The following is a 16,007-nucleotide window of genomic DNA, read 5'->3' as shown; positions in this document are numbered from 1 at the left end:
GCCTCCCTGTCCATCACCAACTCCTGGAGACCACCCAAACACATGTCCATTGAGTTGGTGATGCCATCCAACCATTTCATCCTCTCTCATCCCCTTCTCCTCCTGCCCTCAATCCCTCCCAGCATCAGGGTCTTTTCCAATAAGTCAGCTCTTTGCATCAGGTGGCCAAAGTACTGGAGTTTCAGCTTCAACATCAGTCCTTCCAATGAACACCCAGGACTGATCTCCTTTAGGATGGACTAGTTGGATCTCCTTGCAGTCCAAGAGACTCTCAAGAGTCTTCTCCAACACCACAGTTCAAAACCATCAATTCTTTGGTGCTCAGCTTTCTTTATAGTCCAACTCTCATGTATATACATATACATATATACATATCAGTCAGTTCAGTTCAGTTCAGTCGCTCAGTCATGTCCAACTCTTTACAACCCCATAGACTGCAGCACACCAGGCTTCCCAGTCCATCAGCAACTCATGGAGCTTGCTCAAACTCAAGTCCATCAAGTCACTAATGCCATCCAACCATCTCATCCTCTGTTGACCTGTTCTCCTCCTGCCTTCAATCTTTCCCAGGATCAGGGTCTTTTCCAGTGAGTCAATTCTTCACATCAGGTGGCCAAAGTATTGGAGCTTCAGCATCAGTCCTTCCAATGAATATTCAGGGTTGATTTCCTTTAGGATTGACTGGTTTGATCTCCTTCCTGTCCAAGCGACTCTGAAGAGTCTTCTCCAGCACCACAGTTCAAAAGCATCAATTCTTCAGTGCTCAGCTTTCTTTATGGTCCACTCTTACATCCATACATGATTATTGGAAAAACCATATCTTTGACTAGATGGGCCTTTGTTGGCAAAGTAATGTCTCAGCTTTTTAATATATATATTATATATATATATATAATGCCTAGTGCAAAGCTTCATCCAGATCAAGGGACAGAGAGACAGGTCAATGCACCACAGTTGCTACTTTTGTCAAGGATGCTAGAAGAGATTCTTGGACTTATGATGAGTCCATACCTGTGGCCAGTTCACGTCCTTATCCCATATCCCAGGGGATTCATCCCCCATTTTTTCTCCTCTTTAGTGCTGCCCACTCTATTTCCAGTAGCTTCTTTCTCCCAAGACTGGCTATAGAACAGGTGGCAGGCTCCTGGGCTCCCCTTCCTTGCTGAAGCCAAGCCCCCAGGCTCCGTTTTGCTGCCTTAAGCCAGGTACCTCCAGTTTAGGAAAAGAGAAATACCAAGGGGCACCAGAACGTGTGGATCCCAGACCTTGTTCTGACATCGACTATCTGCCTGACATTTGCACCACTGTTCTCTCAAGTGTGAAATGAGGGTGTTGGACCAGAGAAATTCCTATATTAAACTTTGTTCTGCAAAGGACATTTCAGTGAAAATATTTTTACTGTAGAGTCAAGCAATAGCATTACCAGTCTCAGAAGGAAAAAAAAAAGTTTTAAATATTTTTCTAGCCACCAAATAAATCATCATTGGCCTTGCCTAAGTGCACCAGATCCATTTCGATTATTTCTAACGCTTCTTTCTGGCCCTGCTTCTCAGCAAGGATAGCATGCCTGCAGCATACATTCAGAATTTTTTCCTGAATATAGATTCCAGGAAAAGCTAGAGCAAAGAGGACAGAGAAGAAAGAAATAGCATAGATGACATTTCTTTTAGGCTCACTGCCTAGATCGCACTTGGCCTGCTGCCTTCTTCTCATTAGTTCCACTGACTGAATCTGATTAGCCCACCCTGATTTATTTTTGGCAACCTGGGAGCACATGGGCCAATGCTTATTTTCATGGCTGATACAATCATCCTCAAAGCTGTTGTTAGCATTTGGAAGATTAGTTCCTTTCCCTGGAAGCTGTTACTGTCTACAAAGCATCGTGACACATGAGACATATATTTCTTCAACACGCTACAAAATTGAGTTTATTTATTCTTCTTTTCGTTATCACAAACACTTCCAGTTTACTGGCTGTTAAAACATACAGCAAAGAATTCTTAGCAATTGCATATTCCATGTCTATAAACTTATTATTCTCTGAATTAGTGAATCGACTTCTGTAATCAATAATGTATAAAAACCAGGTTTCAGGTCTATTGGATATTCAGTGCTTGCATCAGCCTCATGTTCCACCTGACCACTGCCAATGGAGAATGGGTCATGTTTTAGATTTGACCCCAGAAGTACAGAACTCAGTTTTAAAAGTCTGCACATGTATCAGAGGATGAGAGACAAATGTGAACAAAGGGATCTGGGACTTTCCTGGTGGTCCAGTGGTTACGACTCCGTGCTTCCATTGCAGGGGGCATGGATTCAATCCTTCATTACAGAACTAAAATCCCACATGCTACAGGCTGTGACAAATATTTTTTAAAGCAAATCTAGGGGCTTCCCAGGTGGTGCCAGTGGTAAAGAACCTGCCTGCCAATACAGGAGACATAAGAGACCTGGATTCGACCCCTGGGTCAGGAAGATCCCCTGGAGGAGGACATGGCAACCCACTCCAGTATTCTTGCCTGGAGAATCCCATAGACTATGGAGCCTGGTGGGCTACAGTCCATACCGTCACAAAGAGTCGGACATGACTGAAGTCATGCAAGTGGTACTGTAGTTATTGTTTGGAGTCCATTTCACTAACATAATATAAATGTATTAAAAAAAATAAAGTAAATCTGTACTGACGATCCATTGTTAAAGAAATTTTCCCAGGCCTATTCAGGTCACAAACCACTTGGCATATGCCATGTGCTGGTCTTAGACCTGAAAACACAGCTACAAATAAGATGCAGTCTCTGCCCTGGAGGACTTACAGACTAGTGAGGTAGGGATGTTATGAACACTATTAAGTCTACTAAATGTTAACATAGAATTAAACTTCTCTTAATAGCCAGATAGTCTTTATAAGTGGTGCTAAGTCGTTTTCATCATGTCTGACTCTGTGTGACCCTATGGACTATAGCCCACCAGGCTCTTCTGTCCATGGGATTCTCCAGGCAACGATACTGGAGTGGGTTGCCATGCCCTTCTCCAATTCTTTATTAGTACCAGGACCTTTAAAAACTAGATTTCTTTAAAAAATTAAATAAGAAGAAAAAAATCAGTATATTTTTACGTCTTCTTTTAAAGGACTGATGTATCACATGCTTGATTTGTCTTGACACTATGCGAGGTACCAAAATCAATAAGCAGATTAATTCTAAGAGGAGAAGGCTCCCATATAATTAATATAATCAGCAATCCTTTCATTCATTTTACAAATGCTTATCAGCTATATACTGTGTGTCAGTCTCAATGTTAGGAAAATAAGTCAAGAGGAGAAGACAAAGAAGTGTGGAAAGATCAAACTTGATACTTGTGTAGATCAGTGGTTAAGAGTCTGAACTGTATGTGTGACCTGGGATCAAGTGACTTACTCTTTCTGGCTCTCAGTTTTCTCAGCTACAAGCCGAGATTAAAAATAATAATACCTGTCTCCTGACATCCCTATGAATCTTAAATGTGATGATTATGTTTACCAAGCCTGCCTACCTTGGTATCTGGATGCTTGTAAGTCCTTGACAAGTTTCAGCAATTTTTCTGTCCCACTTTCATGGAAGAAAAACCTGAGGCTCAGAGCAATGAAATAATTTGTCCTGGACATCACACACACCCAGAAGGAAAAGTGAAACAGAACAGCAAACGTTACAAAGTACACGAATTTTGTCAAGATCAGAGAACAGAAGTCCCAGTCTGCCTATGGAGTGTGGGAAAGAATCAGGAAGGAATATTTAAACCAACTACACAAATGATTTTTCAAATACTGTTCATAAACAGTTACCTGGGGACTTGGAGCAAAGTTTTCAGTGCACTGACTGCTGACTTTTCCATCAATGCCCACGGCTTTTCAGTCCAGTCCCTTCTTCAAAGAGCATCATGGTTTCTTTTAATGAGGACTGGCTAAAATTTAAAGAGAAGGATAATAAGGTTTCTCAGCCCTGATTTTTTTTTTTAGTTGTCAGAACTGGCAGGTGAGATGTCAAGGAGAAAATAACTGCGTTGAAACATTTTTCTAGAATTTTCTTAGGACTACAGCAGGACTACTCCCTCCCAAGTAAAACAGTGCTTCTTCAAACCATATAGCTTTTTCAACAAAGATGAAACCAAGGACTTCTCTGAAAGTTGAGTGCCAAGATGATTTTCATTCATTTATTTTTACACAGTTCCATGATGTTTTTATTTTGTGTTTACTAAATGGCACAATCCGTGAATTGGAAGTAGCTTTTCAATCTGGAAGAATACTAAAAGTAAAAAGGCCTGAGAAGATCAATAGCCACAATAGGGCTAATATTCCTCTTTTTGATTTTCCACATATACTAAAAAAAACCTGTGTAACCTTATTTCAGGAAGCAATACTTGTCACAACATTAATTTTGGGGGAAATTATCTCAGTATAATTTTAATGAAAATAATCTGAAACTTGACCTCCATTTTCTTTTTCTCTGTTTTCTTAAACAGGATGCTACCACATTCCACGTAACTGTCCGAGATGATAATAGCATCGCTGTCTCTTTAGAAGCTTCAGACATCATGAGTCCATCATCTGTGTATGTTGTGAAGATAACTGGTGAATCAAAAAATTACTTCTTTGAATTTGAGGAATTCAACAGTACTTTGCCTCCTCCCATTATCTTTAAGGCCAATTATCATGGCCTATATTACATAATCACTCTGGTGGTGGTAAATGGAAATGTGGTTACCAAGCCGTCTAGATCAATCACTGTGTTAACAAGTAAGCATCATATGTAATATGATCCTCTGTGTTTCTTTATTGGGTGTATTCTCTTGTAGTTCTCAGTCAGTCCAGAACGGCAAGATCAACTGCCTTCAAATCAATTGACAAGGTTCAAAGTTCTGCTTCACTTGGAATATAGTTTCTCACAGAAGTTGATCACATTATATTGTAACCTTCTGTTTAAAAAAAAAAAAGTGTTTTAAACAAAAAAGTCAACCTCAATAGTGTATTTTGAGATTGAATGGCCATTTTAGATTCATGATTGAACCATGTAATTTGCTATTATATAACTTAATAGTATGATCATAATTAAGTTTTTTTTTTCCACTAGAACATATAGTCTCATGTTAAGCAACTTGCTTTTTGAAGTAAAGAATTTACACTCATATTTAGCTGGCTCAAATTCCAATTACACATTTTTAGCTGAGAGAGAATAAAAGACATCACTTATCAGTTGCTTTTCCCCACCTCAGCCTGAAAATAGCCTATGTTTCCAATGCCCAAGAAAAAACCTGAGGAAAAAAAATGTCATTGACATTTTAATCCTTAGTAACTCCTGCCTTAAGAGGTCATGCTGATATTAGAAGTTTTTTAGGAGTGGTTTTATCTATATATGATTTTTACTTTACTCTCTGACTTTAAAACCTACTCTCAAAATAAAATTCAATTCTACTGTATAAGGTGAGGTTGTTGTTGTTTAGTCGCTAAGTCGTATTGTGGACTGTAGCATGCCAGGCTCCTCTGTCCATGGGATTTGCCAGGTAAGAATACTGGAGTGGCTTGCCATTTCCTCCTCTAGGGGATCTTCCTGACCCAGGGATGGAGCCTGAGTCTCCTGCATTGACAGGTGGATTCTTTGCTGCAGAGCCACCAGAGAAGCCCCATAAGCTGAGGTATAGATGAAAACTGTTATCTATCAGTTCAGTGGCTCAGTCGTGTCTGACTGTTTATGGCCCCATAGACTGCAGCACGCCAGGCCTCTCTGTCCATCACCAACTGTTATCTATTAGATGGTAGAGTTTATCACTTAAGCAATGTAATGTCTCAGCAAAGTTCTTTTTGTTCATTGTTCCTCAGTGCAAATTTTCCAGCGACTGTAACCTTTTAATTGCCATCTGAAAGTGATCTTTCTGGCCACAGTTAAGGAAAAGGACATAGTGATATTTACATTGGGGTAAAAAGAAAGAGAAACACCAAGAAGCAAGAATGCAGAATCAAGCTAAAGGACCTATTTTTAACATGTCTGTCAAAAATTATTTAAAGTTTCCCTTGGCAGAATACCAGGAACAGTACTGAGTTGTAAAAATTAGGAATGGCACAGACTCAAGACCTTCATGGTTTAAAGATATAATGAACAAATCTATAAGCTCACTGAATCAAAGAATGGACTTGCCTGGTGAAATACTATCTTAAGCTTCGGAAATAGTGAATTAGGAGCTAATAGAGCCAGGCAGCAGATCTAGGTACATAATGCCTGTAATATAACTCCTTGAAATCAGAAGCCCTCTACTTTATTCATCTTCATAATGTCAAAGGAACATCTAGCATAACCCTTATGCTTAATTGGTGATCAATAAATATTAATTCAATTTAGTTAAGCGAGTAACAGGAAAAAAGAGCCAGGGGAAAAAAGGGCTAAGACACAGAGAAAAATAAAGCTGTAGTGACTTTTGCTGACCCAACACTCATTAACATGAGCTCAGCTACTCTAGATTAGATAAAGCTGGAGAAGTCAGCTTTTAGTTAACGGTTCACAAAGAAATTTAAGTAAGTAAATAATGAAAGATTTCTGAAATATATTGTTGATATTTTAGCACATGAAGTAAGTTCTATTCAAAGTATCTTCTATTTTCTTTTGTGATTTTATTCTTTGATATGCGGGCTGGGAGGTGTGTTGTTGATGATCCAAAAACTGGGCAATTTTGCAGAGACCTTTTTGTTGATCTAAGTAGATGAGAGACCGTTGTTGCTGTTCAGTCACTGTCACTTTTGACTCTTTGAGACCCCATGAACTACAGCATTCCAGCTTCCCTGTTCTTTACTATCTCCTGGAGTTTGCTCAAACTTATGTCCACTGAGTCACTGATGCCATCCAACTATCTCATCCTCTGTTTCCCCTTTTCCTACTGCCCTCAGCATCAGGGTCTTTTCCCAGAATTGAGGTCTTTTTCATTGAGTCAGCTTTTTGTATCAAGTGGCCAAAATTGGAACTTTAGCTTCAGCGTCAGTCCTTCCAATGAATATTCAGGGTTGATTTCCTTTAGGACTGACTGGTTTGACTGCCTTGCTGTCCAAGGGATTCTCAAGCATCTTCTCCAGCACCACAGTTAGAAAGCATCAGTTCTTCAGTGCTTAGCCTTCTTTATAGTCCAACTCTCATATCCTTTTATGACTATTGGAAAAACCATAGCTTTGACTATATGGACTTTTGTCAGCAAAATGATGTCTCTGCTTTTTGTCTAGGTTTGTATAACTTTTCCTCCAAGGAGCAAGCGTCTTTTGATTTTGTGGCTGTAGTCACTGTCTGCAGTGATTTTGGAGCCCAAGAAAATAAAATCTGTCACTGTTTCCACTTTTTCCCCATCTATTTGCCATGAAGTGATGGGACCAGATGCCATGATCTTAGTTTTTTGAATGTCAAGTTTTAAGCCAGCTTTTTTACTCTCCTCTTTCACCCTCATCAAGAGGCTGTTTAGTTCCTCTTCACTTATGCAAATTCAATCGAATGGCCTATCTTGTTATGCATTCTGTGAGCACTGGTTGAGTGATGTTTTAATAAATGTCAATTTAGGTCACGTTGGTTGTTCAAGTCTTCTATCCTTAATGATTTGCTTTCAACTTGTTCTAACAGTGATTGACAGAGAGTGTGGGTCTGTTTATTTCACCTTTCACTTCTTTTAATTTATGCTTTATCTATTTTCAAGCCCTATTGTTATGTTGTTAGGTGCAAATAATTTTAGGATTACTATGTCTTCTTGTTGGAGAAGGAAATGGCAACCCACTCCAGTACTCTTGCCTGGAAAATGGGTTGAGCTTCTTATCTGTATGCAATGTCCTCCTTTATCCCTCATCAAATGACTTGTGTTGAAGACTATTTTGTCTGATATTAATATAGACATTTTAGTTTTCTTTAAGTATTTTCATAGTTTACTTGTTTCATCTTTATGCCTTAACCTACTTATATCTTTATAGGTAAATGGGTTTCTTGTAAACAGCATACAGTTGGTTCTGCTTTTTCCCCCAATCTGAAAATCTCTGTCTTTTAATTGGAGTGTTTAGACTAGCACTAGCCAATAATCACATATGTAATATTAAATTTTCTGAGAGACACATATTTTCTGAAAAGGTGAAATAAATTTTAATAACATAGTTTACTTAACCAATTGCATTCAAAATATTATTGTTTTAGCATGTCAACTTAAAAAAAATACGCACAACCTAAAAGTTGAAAGTTAAGTTTTGTTCAGGGAACATACGGAAAACTTCAAGCTCTGAAGGCAGCATCTCAAGTGACCCTGAGAAAACTGCTCCAAGGAGGCAAATGGGGAGCTAGGATATACAGGAGTTTTGCAACAAAGGGCAGATAGTAGGAACAGCCAATTGTTAATAAAAGCAAATAAAATATCTCAAGGAATGTAGCCATCTTCTGTGTATGGGAGGGACTTCCTAGAAAATGCTAGTGGGAAAGAATCCACCTGCCAGTGTAGGAATTGCAAGAGCTGTGGGTTCCATCCCTGGGTTGGGAAGATCCCCTGGAGTAGGAAATGGCAACCCACTCCAGTGTTCTTCCCTGAAGAATCCCATGGACAGAGAATCCTGGCAGGCTACAGTCCATGGGGTCACACAGAGTCAGACACGACTGAGCATAAATGCACACACACTGCCTGTATGAATCAAGAAAATGCTAGTTGCTTTCTTCTCTCCGGCTTTAATGGTGCTCCTTCTTTCTGCCGTGCCCTACTAAAGGGAAAAGAGTTGCTGTGTCCCCTCTGGTGTCCCAGAGGGGCTCATCTTTGGAATTTAGCTCATTTGGTTGCCTTGCAATCTCATCTCTCCGATAAACTCAAGAAAAATTATGTCTCACCCATTATTTGGCTTTTTCTTCTCACTGTTAGATGTCGAGGGATAATATTGAATTGCAGTTTTCCAGATCCTAATTGAAAGAGGAAACTTGCATTGATATCTAAAGAGTAAAAATTAATTAATGATGGTTTATTGTCTCTCACTTTCTCTTGCATTTTCAAATACTTAATTACACCATCCCAGTTTTGAAAGCAGTAACAGTTTGGGACTATAGGAACTGGGTTTTTTTGTACAAATATTTCTGGGACATTAGTGATATTTGGGTTTCAGCTTCCTCTTTTAAAAAAGAGAGGGTTAAAATGGATGACTAAGATTACTTTTGAGCTCTAAAATTACCATTATTTATCAGCTAATGATGTATTTTTCCCATCTTTATTTTTCTAAGGGGAAGGCTTCTTGAAAGTTTACAAAACATTTGTAGGATCTGCTCCCATAGCTGACAAGTTGAGAATGAAAGGGTACATTTGATGCAGTCATTTATTGTCTGTTGCATCTTTGTCTTCATGAAATAAGCAATGACAAAGCAATTGGCCCTAGGGCAGTCCTTTGATATTTCTCCACAGTTGTTCTGAGTCGGCACTCTCAGAGAAAGCTGAGGAACATAGCAAAGAATAAATTCAGCACAAACAAGTCATTTGGCCAGTTCAAGAGTTTCATAACCCTTAGGCTCTGACATCTGATTAATATTTAACTGTTTGAGAACCTTCAGCATATTAGAAACAAGGGCACATTAGAAACAAGGAGTAGTTTCTCAGGAGATAAAATAATACATGAAAACAACTTCTTAGAAAGTTGGGAAATCCTGTTTACACACTGCTGTCTCCTGTGTTTGTTAAGTCTTAGAGACATGACTACAGAACATACATGGGGCATACAATTCAGCCATGATAAATAAAAATAATGTCTGAGTTTTTACTTTATATATTGTCTACATTCTCTATGCCACATCCTAGGTGCCAGAGAAATAAATAAAATGCCCATTCTCAAAGATGATATACAATAGTGGAAAAGATAAAGAAAACATTACAAATATATGATAAGTGCTGTAAAAGAATTATGTAAGAGACTACCCAGCCTTCTTAGGAAACATTGGGAAGGCACCTCAGAAGAAACAATGATGAAAAATTTAGTGAAAATTTGCCAAATGGATAAGCAATGGAAAGTGTTACACTCAGACTTAAAGTGAATCATAGATTTTTTTTAAAATGCAGGCATAGCATTTTTTAATAGCAGGGCACACCTGTGAACTGCAAGAGTGAAGATGGCAAGCATCTATGATTCCAGAAAATGAAGAAAAAGGTCACTAGAAATATCGGGAATAACCTTGAATACTTTACAAAAGTGTTTAGACCTTAATCTTTAAGTGACGAGGAATGAGGACAGGTCTTATACAAGGAATGACACACAATTTGATTGGGGGAAATCTCCTTCTTGTAACAGAGCTGCAAGGCACATGGTCTGAATCTTGCTTTGGAATGGACAAATTATCACACAGATATTTTGAATAGTGGATCAAAGCATGAACTTTAGAGTCAGAGAAATCTGGGAACCATAATGTAGACTTTGGCAGATTATTCCATTCTTCTAGTTTTCTAATTTATAATCTATTCCACTGGTTAGCCAACTTTTCCTGTAAAGACCTAGGTAATAAATATTTTATGCTTTGTGGACCATATGGTCTGTGTTACAGTGATTCAACTCCACTATGTTAGCAGAAAAGCAGCCATAGATAACACATAAACAAATAAGCATGGCTGTGTTCTAAGGCAACTTTATTTTAAAACACCAAAATTTGAATTTCACATAATTTTCATGTGTCATGAAATAGTATTCTTCTGTTGAGTTTTGCCAACCATTTTAAACTGTAAATAGCCTTCTTTGCTTGGAAATCATACAAAAACATGTGGCAGGCCAGATTTGGCTTGTGGGCTGTTGATTACTGATTTGGTAGTGGGTGCTATTAAATAATGTAAATTTTTATACTAAAAAAATTTAAATAAACTCCTTAACATAGTTTGTAGCATCCAGTATAAGATCACTAAGTATAATTAATACCAATGACATTAAATAGAAAATTTCTCAAGAGGCTGAGAGCAAAGGAGAAACAGAAAAGATCAGATGGGGAAAAATCAGTGAGGTGGAGGTGACAGATTTAAAAGAGACTGACAAAAGTGAGAATATCAAGTAGCCTGAAAGCTTAAAACGTTTAAACAGAGATAAGAAAAATTAAGGTGAGGTTGGAGGCAGGAAGAGTAATTCACAAAGTTGTTTAAATATTCCAGGAAAGTGTTGGAGAGGAAGAAATTCTTACCTACCCTTCTAGGTTTTTCAGGCTGGTCTAAGAATTAAACTGATGTGAGACAAATGAACAAAAGAAAATCAAACTGAAATGTAATCAATTGTGTAGATGGGAGAGACCCAGGAAACAAGAATTCTCCGAAATGGCCAAAACCTTCACCTTAGAAACCATCTTCAGCTAAAGACAAAAGAAGATGTTGGGGGTAGTGATTTGAGACCATAAAGGAGGAGGAAGGCAATGTACATGAAGATGGAAAAACAGATGTTTGATAAACAAAAGCTGGACCCTGAAGAGACCACAGGACACAGAGAGGACTCTGATCTCCAAGCCCTGCTGAGTTTCTCTCACCACTTCCAGCCCATATTCTTTGCCAATCCCCCTGGTGATACTCTATTCCAGGAACAGGCCATCTAAATTCTTTTAACAGTTAGGGGGAAGATCAAAGTTTCTTCCTGATTCTTCTGTTTCTTAAAAAACAAAAAAGCCTCATGCCAAAGAGACACATTTTGTGGTGGCAAATTTTGCTCTCCTACAAAAGAAATGAAGACTTGAACTAAGTTAGTAGACGCGATGTTAAACATCCTTCCTGGGCCACAGGTGGCTGCTGCTGCCAGCTCAACTCAGTGGCCTGCTTGGATACAGCTGAACCATTAGATCAGGTCCCAGGCTGTTATCTAAGCATCAGACAAGAGCTCTGGCCTGGGACCTGGATGGTTCCCCTTTCCCTACTCCTGACATCAGAAGTGGGGGACTAAGCCCAGGTTTGTCTCCATCAAGAGGATCATGTCAGAAGACACATGTCCTTAGGTTGGTCACATCAGAAGCAAAGGATACTGAGCTTTCCTTTTAGTTCCTAAAAAACAGAGCAATCACAGGAAGAAATAACCTCAGCAATTAGCAGATATTAACAAGTGCAAGCCTACATCTGCTTGTTTTTTCATCTTCTAAGATAGTCACATCCAGAACTTTAAGAGTCTTCCTATTCATGAACTGTCATGATGGTTCAAAGGGAATTAAGAAACAGGAAATATTCTTCAATTTGAAGATAGTTTTTATTATGTGGGCCACCTAATGAGGAAATAATGATCCTATTAAATGCCATTTTAAATTTTTTATTAAAAGAAAAAATGGGACTCTATGGTAGGATTTTTTAGTAAAAATAATGCAGTAAATTTCTGCTTTGTCATATATTCTTTGCTCCCACCACAAAGTGAAAAGAAAACCAAAAATATATTTCTAGGCTCAGAAATAAGACAGGTGTCTCCATGAATCAGAAACTCAAAGTACACAAAACCAATACAATGTTGTAAAGTAATTAACCTCCAATTAAAATAAATAAATTTATATTTAAATCAAAGTAGGGAAGAAGGCTGAAGTCATGGAGCCTTTGTGCTCTGAGTCTGAAAGAAGACAGTACTGAGTCTGGGTCACCATAGAGTAGGAAGGATTGAATTTTTACACGTTAGATATGACCCAGAGCCAGACTCATTGTTGAAAGCAAAGATTCTTCCTGCTTGTCAAAAAAGGCACTTGTGGAGTCCTAAGGATGCAAGAGACACATAGTCTTACTATCAAGTACCAAGCTTAGTTATGCTCTTACTCAGAGAACGAGTTTATGAAAACAGCTATATCATCCATAATATCAAGAACCCCAGAGTGATGTTATATGCCCTGGCCCTAGACTACAGCTTCTGGTGAGCTGAAAGGATGCTAAACTGCCTCAAAATAGTGAATAAAAAGCAAGAAATGGGACAATGAGAAAGCAAAATTTGGCCAAGGGCTTATGGTTTAGAACAAATGAAATCTATGCTAAACAAGATAGACATCAAAATCATTATCACATTTTGGATTATGTTTTATGTAGCAACATAACAAAAATTTGTAGTATGTTATCATCTATAAAATGATAGATGAAAGAATTATACTTATTTAAAAAGATTAAGCAATAATGAAACAAACATTGGCAAAAATAAAACAGAAACATTTAGAATATAAATTTGTAAAAACAACAAAAAAGATATTTAGATTGAGACAAAGTAGGTACTTGTTGAATGCACTAAGTCAAATTTTGGTTTCTTATGTTATTGAAATTGAAATTTCAAAGTGTAAAACTTAAACTAAGTTCATTTCTTTTGTTTTGTTCTTTTTTTAATTTAATTTATTTTAATTGGAGGCTTCATTTAGGCTATAGATGTCCAAGAATCCTCTCAATGCTAAAACTTTGAATCAAAATCAGTTTTTTCTATAAGAGTTGATTCGTGCTTTGTTGCTCAGTTGTATCTGACTCTGCAACCCCACAGACTGTAGCCCGCCAGGCTCCTCTGTCGATTGAATTTTTTAGCTGAGAATATTGAAGTGGGTTGCCATCTTCCCCATTCAGGGATTGAACCCATGACCCCTGTGCCTCCTCCTGCTTTGCAGGGGGATTCTTTATCCACTGAGCCATCAGGGAAGCCAATAAACAGTTGACTCCATGCCAAATTGTTTTAAATATTTTCTTGAATGAAATGCATGCTAGTAAGATTCATTCATTAGTCCCTACTAAAGGGTGAAGGGACTCTGGTACTGTACAAGACTTGGGCTGAAAAGTGGGAATGGAGGAGATTCAGACATAAATCAATCAATCGGTTATTTAAAAAATGAGTATTTATTTACAAAGTTTTGTGATGAGTTAACAACTCATACAAAATAAAAATAAACATTTTTAAACTTCTGTAGAAAGGCTGGTAAATATTATGAACTATAAATCTCATAATATAGGATGGTTTGCAATCTTATACTTAGTATTTAAAAAGTGCTAAGCTCACATGAAGAAATAACTGATTATTAAAACATTTATGTCTGGTCAGAGCCAAAACATATTTTCTATTGTACTCAGTCATGTCCCACTCTTTGTGACCCCATGGACTGTAGCTTGCTGTTTCTTCTGTCCATGGAATTTTCCAGGCAAGAATACTGGAGCAGGTTGCCATTTCTTCCTCCAGGGAATCTTCTCCACCCAGGAATCCAACCCAAGTCCCTTGCATCTCCTGCATTGGCAGGTGGATTCTTTACCACTGCACCCGCCTCCCAGGAAGCCTATTTTCTGTTACTTGTCTGTTATTAATATCAAATTTTCTTGACTTGGGGGAAAAATGAACTAGGAATCTGTAGATACAGACTCTGCCATGTCCTTGTTAAATTACCATTGACAAGTAATTTAAAGTCTCAGTTATCATTATTTTTATATGTTGAATGGTGATATGAATATTTGCTCTTCCTAGATCTTAGGGTTGTTGCAAAAGGCAATTGGAAAAATGAATATGAAAGTTCTTTGAAAAGCAGAAATCACCACATAAAATATGCTTTATTAATTACTGCTAAGGAGAACAGTCAGCTCAGGAGTACTGAGGAGTTTAGTGTCTTACAGATAATTAAAGTGTGTGTAAAATGCTAATAGGTGTCATCCTTGGCACTTCCAAGTATTAATAATGGTATTTTGCTCTTTTCCCAATTCCCCTTTCTCCATTAACTTTCCTTCTGCAGAACCTCTTCCTGTAACCAGTGTTTCAATATATGACTATAAACCTTCTCCTGAAACAGGAGTCCTCTTTGAAATTCATTATCCAGAAAAATATAACGTTTTCACAAGAGTAAACATAAGCTATTGGGAAGGTAAAGACTTCCGGACAATGCTATATAAAGGTAAGAGGCAACAGAAAGATGAAAAATGATGACTCTTACATTTTACATAATTTCTGCCAAATGGCCTTGCTCTTGCTCTGAAGAAGTCTTATAATTCACTGTTTGATCATAATGAACCAATAAAAATAGTTACTGATGCATGAAAATATTGTTATGAGGAGACTTAAAATGTTTGGTTCATTATTTTAGAGTCATGTGTCATGCATAAACATAAAAACTCAAATTATTATGACTTACATGTTATTCTTGCCAAATATTATTCCTGCATGTCTGGTGTAGGAAACAAATTTAAATTTAGAAGCACAGCACCTAATCATTTCCTTCTGAGTGCAGTAAGGCATTTCCAGACCTGGGAAGTTAGTTGGGGGTCTTTCAAAAAATTTCATTTGGAGATGGTCCAACATTATTCTTGAATGCTTAAGACAATACTTTTCAGTTCCTTTGTGTATATTTATCCGTATAACTAGTTAAATGACTGCATTAATATACAAAAATGGGTTTCACTATTTTTACTGGCTTGATGGGAACCTTGTGGTCAGAGAGAGAGAGAAGAGGGTCCAGGGGAATTAAAAATTTCTAAAGAACCCCAATCAATTTCTCTGAATAGACTAGAGGGCAGAAGTGGGCCAAGTGGGAGAGGGACAGGGAGAGGACAGAGGACATTCAGTTTTGGGAACTGAACTGGAGAGACAAATATTCTCAGGACACAGAGCCACTACACTTATCTGCACTGAGTGTAGGTGCTGGTCTCAAAGCTGATTAGTTGTAAATGAAAACCAGGTAGAGGATACTTACTCAACCACCTAAGGCATGATACCCAGAAACATCCCACTTTGACTTGCTGCTTTTATAAATTCTTGAATCTTCCAAGGATTTTTTTTTAATGAGACAGTGTTTAAGGCACATGCAGTAACTCTACAGGTTTTTTTTAAAACTTAAAAAAAAAATCAAATAAACAAAAATAGACTCTATTACTGTATTCTTTGTTTTCAATGAAAACAGATTACCTGAAAATTAGTAATTGGGACCTTGTTTGCTTATTGATCACATGCAAATATAAGTTTATAAATAACTGAAAACCATCACTGACACTTTTGTTGAGCTAAATTCCATGAATTTAAAAATGTTAACTAGTATGCTCTTTTTTTTAAGTTAATTAATTTTGCA

The 16,007-nt window shown here is 37.6% G+C and overlaps 1 protein-coding gene across 3 annotated transcripts in view; it reads left to right on the top strand.

The window, feature by feature from the left end:
• Window positions 1–16,007, top strand: part of PTPRO (protein tyrosine phosphatase receptor type O) — a 264,792-nt gene that overhangs the window by 143,112 nt on the left and 105,673 nt on the right. For all 3 annotated transcript variants that reach the window (XM_070790022.1, XM_070790021.1, XM_070790020.1), the window contains exons 2-3: window positions 4,498–4,771; window positions 14,682–14,840. In XM_070790022.1, coding sequence (XP_070646123.1) covers window positions 4,498–4,771; window positions 14,682–14,840 — 433 coding nt within the window. The remainder of the gene's footprint in view (window positions 1–4,497; window positions 4,772–14,681; window positions 14,841–16,007) is intronic.

Source organism: Bos indicus, chromosome 5, assembly GCF_029378745.1.
Source record: "Bos indicus isolate NIAB-ARS_2022 breed Sahiwal x Tharparkar chromosome 5, NIAB-ARS_B.indTharparkar_mat_pri_1.0, whole genome shotgun sequence".
NCBI classification, from domain to species: Eukaryota; Metazoa; Chordata; class Mammalia; order Artiodactyla; family Bovidae; genus Bos; species Bos indicus.
Note: the sequence above shows the minus strand (reverse complement) of the source record. Positions and strands in the feature narration are given on the sequence as shown.